General features: G+C 39.3%; 2 protein-coding genes and 2 non-coding genes across 4 annotated transcripts; all 4 read left to right on the top strand.

Moving 5' to 3' along the window:
- Nucleotides 1-950: 950 nt before the first annotated feature.
- LOC121364754 (60S ribosomal protein L17-like) lies at nucleotides 951-3,060 on the top strand. Its single transcript, XM_041488263.1, has 4 exons — nucleotides 951-1,096; nucleotides 1,507-1,605; nucleotides 2,295-2,486; nucleotides 2,984-3,060. The coding sequence occupies exons 1-4, from the start codon at nucleotides 995-997 to the stop codon at nucleotides 3,029-3,031; spliced, it is 441 nt and encodes a 146-aa protein (XP_041344197.1). The 5' UTR covers nucleotides 951-994; the 3' UTR covers nucleotides 3,032-3,060.
- Nucleotides 1,949-2,018, top strand: LOC121364758. The gene has a single exon (XR_005956903.1). It is a non-coding gene; the product is annotated as a small nucleolar RNA SNORD58 (small nucleolar RNA).
- LOC121364756 lies at nucleotides 2,572-2,643 on the top strand. Its single transcript, XR_005956902.1, has one exon. It is a non-coding gene; the product is annotated as a small nucleolar RNA SNORD58 (small nucleolar RNA).
- Nucleotides 3,061-3,415: 355 nt separating the features above from the next.
- LOC121364755 (UPF0729 protein C18orf32-like) lies at nucleotides 3,416-6,557 on the top strand. The gene is made up of 3 exons (XM_041488264.1): nucleotides 3,416-3,485; nucleotides 5,279-5,531; nucleotides 6,190-6,557. The coding sequence occupies exons 2-3, from the start codon at nucleotides 5,304-5,306 to the stop codon at nucleotides 6,262-6,264; spliced, it is 303 nt and encodes a 100-aa protein (XP_041344198.1). The 5' UTR covers nucleotides 3,416-3,485; nucleotides 5,279-5,303; the 3' UTR covers nucleotides 6,265-6,557.
- The last annotated feature ends 665 nt before the right edge of the window (nucleotides 6,558-7,222 follow it).

Below are 7,222 nucleotides of genomic sequence, written 5' to 3'. Positions count from 1 at the left end.
AATAGGTAATTTTTTATTCATAACACTTTCTGACCTGCATTTAATGTCTTAAGCACTAATACTTTAGCTTTAATTTTTCTTTCTTTTCTCCCCTTTATAATTCACTTACAGAGATATTGAGATTGTTTCTATCTTGTATTCTCATCACTTCCTCTGAGGTGCCATATCTGACATTTTAGTAGGAATTTATCCTTCAGGCTCCTGGTTCTTTGGATTAGTGACCAAGGAGGAGCTATGAAAAGTATAACTACTCAAATTATTTGTTGGTTGGAAAGATCTAGGCATTAGGTAAAAAACAATAAAGATGTGTTAGAGCTGGAAATTCAGTAATTGCAGTCACACCAAGGGTTAAAAAAGTAGGTAGCTGTAAGAGCCTAAGTGAGAGATGCGGGACTCCAGGCAGCTCTTCAAAATGCAGTTTATTACATCCAAGACGTAACAGCAGTCCAGGGTTGTGGGCGACAGAGCCTGTGCCTACAGCTGTCAGCTGCAGCAGCAGGCAGGCCTGGAGACGCTTCGTTTTGGTTACAATGCATTATATACTTTTCTTTGCTGAGCATCTTAATACAGAAGAACCAATCTATACCTTAACTTTTACCTATAGCCTATCATAACTACTATAATTACCATATTCATGTTACTATTCTCCAATCACTAAAAGTACATTCATTTCTATTCCTTCTTCAGATTCTACATTCAAAAATCTTTCTGCCAAGCATCCATATCTGTGAAACTTTCTTGTCAAACTTTCATCCTTCCCAACAGGTAGCAAAAAAAAAAAAAAGTGTTCTTAGTTATTCTTTATTCTTAATTTAGGTGTGGGGCTTTTTTATGTGTGTGAGTGCTTCCTTTAAATTGAGTTTGTAGCAAAAAAAATAGGATCCAGGACAGAGGAGTGGTTTTGCTCACATTGTAACTTGTACACGTGTGTTAACAACTTCACTGTGCTCTGTATTGCTAGAACACTCGAGAGACTGCCCAAACCATCAAGGGCATGCACATCCGCAAAGCCACCAAGTACTTAAAGGACATCACCTTGAAGAAGCAATGTGTTCCCTTCCAGCGCTACAATGGGGGAGTTGGTAGATATGCCCAGGTGAGGTTCAAGATGAAAATGTGAGAAGGATGCTGTCTCTGGTTAAGAGGAAAAGATGAATTTGAGATGGTATGGAGAATAGTGTGTCATTGTTGATTATAACTTTGTATTAAAATATAGAATCAAAGGATGTTTTGGGTTGGAAGGGACCTTAAAGATCATCTAATTCCAGCCCCCCTACCATGGGCAGGGACACCTTCCATTAGAGTAGGTTGCTCAAGAGGGAGAAAAGAGTTACTTTTAATTCCAGTACAGCGTTGCATCTACTTGCAGTGTCAAGTAATTGATCAAATTTAATTGTTTTGTTATGCAATCTTAATAGAAGGGGATGTAATGGCAAGTTAATGGTGCCTGAAGGGTAAATTGTATTGTACTGGGACAAAAATGGAATTATTGTTGTCTTCTTCCAGGCCAAGCAGTGGGGCTGGACGCAGGGACGCTGGCCCAAGAAGAGTGCAGAGTTTTTGCTGCACATGCTCAAAAATGCAGAGAGCAATGCTGAGCTCAAGGTAGGCTGTGTCAGTATTACTGAATGCAAAGTGTTCATGTCGTGCTGTGTGTCAGCACTCCTGAACTGGGTGTCTCTGACATGAAAAGCCAGGTAATGCCTGCTTTGTCAATGAAACTGAATTGTATCAAGGTGTTGGTATACTCTTTGTTTGAATTAGGCTGTGTGTGTTTTTCAAGTTAAAATAGGAGTAATAATTTTTCACAGGGAGATAGTTTACATGTGGTTATCAACTGTTTAAGTGGTGTTTAGGTCTCCTAAAAACTACAAAACAAAGCAAAATGTGAACTCTTGGTCAGTTTGTATCTTTGTAATATACTTAGTGCTTAATTTAGTAATTTTGATGGCAGTGGTGACTGTCTTAGGACACCTTTGGAGTAACCGTGAAATAATAATTGTCTCTTTCTGAGCCATTGGCATAATTTTAAATAAATTGTGATGTGTAGAGGGGAGGTCTCTGTTTTTCTGACTTTGGAGCTCGCTCAGTTCTGTGACACTGCAAAATTTGGCTGTTTTATTTGCCAGCAGTGGTATGTGTTGGGGGGGGGGGGGGATTTTTTAAAATTTTGGTTGTGGAGACTATTTATTTGNNNNGTTGGGGGGGGGGGGTGATTATTCACAATTTTGCTGTGGAGACTATTTATTTGAAGATATAAAACAAGTCACAAGTTTTATTCCTCTCCCTGCTAGGGTCTTGATGTGGATTCTCTGGTCATTGAGCACATCCAGGTCAACAAGGCTCCCAAAATGCGCCGACGCACCTACAGAGCACATGGTAGGATCAACCCCTACATGAGCTCCCCCTGCCACATCGAGATGATCCTCACTGAGAAGGAGCAGATTGTTCCCAAGCCAGAGGAGGAAGTTGCTCAGAAGAAAAAGGTAGAGCATCATACCCTTAAGTCCTCTTTAATGTCAGCAGCAGGAGAGCTGAGTGTTCATACTTGGCATTTTTCAGGCAGAAGGGTTGCTGTGATGACTATCTTAGGACACCTTTGGAATATCTATGAAAAAACCTAATAATTTCTTTCTGAGCAACCTCAATATTTATTGTGAACACCACATAGATAACTTCAGAAAATTATTTTCAGGGGTTTATATAGTACAGGGAGTTTGTTCTTCCCTTCCTCAGTCCATGTCTGTGAAACTGGGATGTGCTGCAATAAAATTTAAATTGCAAGCCTGTAAGCAATGTAGGGACACTTGTAGGGACACTTATGTACATACAAGTATGACCAGTGGATCATTTTGTAAACATGTAAACAAATTTCTAACAGTTCTCAGTACCTTCCAAAGATAACTGTAAATTTATTTGTAACATGTTTTGAGAAGGTATTTTCTCATTTTTCCATTTTCTCATTTCTGTGTTTGTTTTTCAGATATCCCAGAAGAAGCTGAAGAAGCAAAAGCTAATGGCTCGGGATTAAATCTGCTCTGCCAGATGTACATAAATAAAATGAGAAAGTTTAGATTTATCCTGTGTGTTTCTCTGCTTTGGCTTCAGCAGGGTGTTGCTGTGGGACAGCCACAGGCAGTAAGCACGGTAGTCGGGATGCTTGTTGTTGCAACGCTGGGAATGCTGTTGACTTAGCGCTATTATTCATATATAAAGCGAGATAATTTGGAACACACGCAGGCATTCACTTTTCTTGCCCCGCTGTTCTGGCCCGTTCGGGGCGCCTGATGGTGGCTGCGGCCGGAACGCGGTGGCTGGCGGCCACAGCCGGGCGCTAATGCGGCTCCTGGGGGCGGGGCGTCGGCCACATGACGCGAACACAGCCTTCTATTGGCCGCGAGTGAGTTGGAAGCGTGGGGATTACTTCCGGTGTGGTAGAGGAGGTTGCAACTGTCGGTAGACGCGCTGGATTGGTGCCGACGAAGGTGAGTGTGGGGCGGCCTCCCCCAGGGTCCTTTCCTGATCTGCCGCTTCTCTATCCCGGCTGGGGGCTGCCCTTCTATGGGCTCGGAGAGGCTCCGTTAACCGGGAGCGGACGGAGTGAACCCCGAAATGTGATAGCCCATGTTAAGGTGTGGAGCTCTTAGGTTTCAACGCGTGTTTGAGTGGAACTTCACCGATTCGGAAAAATATTTGTGCTCCCGCCTTTATTTCAGCGGGAGGGGGAAACGCCGCCGCGGGTTTTTTTGTTTTGTGGGTTTTTTTTTTTTTTTTTTTTTTTTTTGTTGTTTTTTTTTTTTGTTGTTGTTTTTTTTTTTGTGCGTTTGTTTTTCTTACTAACCAAGGAACAGAGCATCACCGAATCACAGAAGAAACTTGTAAACGGTATTTCACTCTATTAGGACAGGTGTTATATTTCCAATGGCTTGCTTTTACATCTGGCAGAGGTACGACTTATTTTTTGGTCTGAAATCTTCACAGAAACTGGCTGCAGAGACACGTACAGTTGGCTCAGAAGGCCAGCCTGGGGTGTTCCCTCCAGCCACGTTCTTTAGCTAGTGGACAAATTCACAAGATATTGCTGTAAATTTTGTATCTAGGAAGTTCTGGCAGAGAAAGTATCTGAATTATCTTTTTGAATGGTTTTAAAGGATTAACTCATTTGTGTTCTTTTGACTGAAGATTTCTCTCTGACTTCATAAAGTAGATCCTGTAAAACTATATTTGAAGCAGCCAAAGCTACACTTGGAAGTAGTCAACTGAAAATTGATATTTTGTTCTTCCACAGGGCTAAAAATCTTTAGGATAGCTCAAAAAAAAAAAGTGAAACTGGTCCCAGATGAAGTGTGCACATCTGTCTCTTCATTCTCAATCTTGGAAAGCTTTTGTTTTGCTTCTTAATGTAAGAATTCAGATAGCAGCCTAGAAAGGAGGAGTGTAAAGGGCAAAGTTGCTGCTGTGCAGCAGAGTGTATATATTTCTCAGCAGTGATATATATATATTATATAATGCAATATATATTGCTCATCAGCACTGAGAGGGACAGCTCTAATCCTACTTAACTGCTTCCTCTCACAGTTGAACTTTTCTGCCCCTGTGCTTTGGTTTTCCCCTTTTTTTTCCATCGCAGACTTCAGGCTCCTGTTTTTGAAGAGTTCCTCCTGGTTTGGGGAGAGAGGGAAGGATTAATTTTCTAATAGTTTGGCCAGTTGTATGGGATTGGTGTGGAATCAAGTGATTGCTCTTGCACAGGAGGAAGTAACCCATATTTTGCTTCTCTCAAATCTTGACTAGGATTCTCTTCCCCTCCCACTGACTTGCCCTTCAGTGATAGCCAGCCATTGGGTAGATTGGAGTCCTGCTGTTTAATTTCACCTTAAATAAAAAGGGAATATGAAAAGCAAACCTTTTGGACCCACTGTTATAATATAGTAAGAACTGGGCTAATATCTGCAGCTTGCTGCTTAAACTGTTTTTGTGTGGTTTAAGCAAAAACCTTTATTTTCTGAATTTGTTTTTCAGAGTTGCAGCTGTAGGACTGATGAATTAATAGCAAGCTCCTTTTTTGTTAAAATATCAAGAATGTTTTCCTTGTTGAGAACTTTATAAAATTGAAACACACAGCATTTTTGAAACATTAACAGCTAGTCTATAATTTAAGAATCTTTTATGTCTGAACATCAACTAAAATCTTTCTTCATTATTTAAAGACACTTTTTTTTAGCTCATGGCATACAAACAGTCATCCTAAGTTATTTTTTGTTTTCTTCCTCACCAGCTTTGTCTCAGAACAAGAGGAAGCTATGGTGTGCATTCCTTGCATTGTCATTCCAGTCCTCCTCTGGGTCTACAAGAAATTCCTGGAACCGTATATCTATCCCATTATTGCACCTTTAATTAAGCATGTGTGGCCCAAGAAAGCTGTGCAAGAAACAATAGCCACAGAACAAGGTCGAGGAGGCAGCAATGGAAATCCACAGGCACCTTCAGCCACGAAAAGAGATCAGGAGGATGAATCTGGAATTTATAAAGTAAGATTAATGCATTTAGCTAACCAGGGAAACTGCAGATAAAGTACCCAGCTATAGTTAAGCGGGAGCACAGCAAAAGAGTAAATGGTTGCATGTTTTTAGACATTTTTGTGGCTATTTTCTTATGAAAGGGAGTTGCTGGTACTGAGCTAGATAGAAATAGTTACTTCAAAACAGCTTCTGGTAGGTCTTGGAAAGATAGGAATTGCACCTGTTTTCTGAAACAGCTTAGTTTCTTGTTTTTTTTTTTAATGACTGGCTATTGTTTCTGAGAATAAAAAAGAGAAGAAAAAAGTTGAATAATTGGTACATTACACCAGATACATGAAGCAGAATTTAAAAAACCCCAAAATGCACTCTTTAGCCACCTCTGCCTCTTGTAATGGGGGAAAATGTTTAGTGCATCTAAATTGTGCATTTATTATTTATCTCTTCTATCAAAATGCAAAGATTTATATATCTTGACTCTGCCCTCATTCCCCTCCTGAAGTCATAATTCTTTGTAAATCTAAAGAGACACCACCACTTTGGTTTTTGCTGCAGATTTCATAGATCACTGGCCCTGCTTCTATAAGTCATTTTCATTACCAGCTGTTACTGTTCTGGGTGTGAAGTCCTTTTTTAACATCCCATTTATCATGCTATCTTTTATTTGCAGTTTGAAAGCAATGGTGTTGCAATTGGAATTGCCATGAAGAGGTACACAAAAGTTTGTGACAAGAAAATGGATTAAAGGAATTTAGTCCTAAGGATTTTGTTCCCTTGTGTCTAATATGAACTGGTGGTATTTCTCCTCTCATGTTGAGACTTTTTATTTGTGTGTTTTAGCTGAATAAAACCCCTTATCACTTACAGGAGAGAGTTTCTTTTGCCACAAAAATGGCAGCTAGTACATTAATTTAAAATGTTTGAAAACTCAAGTTCTTCTATTTTCCTCACTGGAACTGCTTTTCATCTATCATCTATTTGGTATGATTGGAGTTTATGTTTAATAACTTATCAATAAATCTAGCTTTGAAAGGTAAATGTATCTTAGCATCTTAATTTAATTAACTGCTAGTGTAATCTTTCAGGCTTTTACCTTAAAAGCTATGGCGGTTCTTGATCTTGCTTAAGAACTATGGATTGCATTGTGGTGACAAACATGTCACGTTTAAATTATGAAAAGTTTAGATTTTTCATGTCAAATCTAAAGGAATTACACTATATGTAAAATTAACTTACTAAAAGCAGAAAGTCTTGATATGATACTTCCATTAATAATTTTCCTGGAAGTATTGTGCCTTTCTTTCCTGAAGTGAAGCAGCAGAGGCATGATGCAAGAGAATTGTTGCTTTATATTGTGTTGCAGTGGTTTAGAATGCTGCAGTTTTGTCTTTCAAAAAAAAACCCCACCCTCCAACTAAAATCTCTTTAACATGCTTGAGGAATTTGAATTATAATAAACCAGGATTTTATTTAAAAATAAGTTGCTTCATAAAATTGCTTTTAGTCTTCTGAGTTATAAATATATAAAGTAGTAACAAAGTTTTTGAAAACCTGGAGACAGGCCCCAGGCAGAAGGAGACCATAAAACTACTGACTTCATAATAAAGACCAGCTTTGCCTCCTCCTGGGAAGATGCATTCTGCTACTGACCTGCATTCCAATTGTGAAGCGTTTTAAATGTCCCTGTGCTTAGTAAGGAATAA

The sequence above is a fragment of the Pyrgilauda ruficollis genome, unplaced genomic scaffold, assembly GCF_017590135.1.
Source record: "Pyrgilauda ruficollis isolate IOZ18807 unplaced genomic scaffold, ASM1759013v1 scaffold899, whole genome shotgun sequence".
NCBI lineage: Eukaryota > Metazoa > Chordata > Aves > Passeriformes > Passeridae > Pyrgilauda > Pyrgilauda ruficollis.
This window is presented reverse-complemented; position numbering and strand designations above follow the sequence as displayed.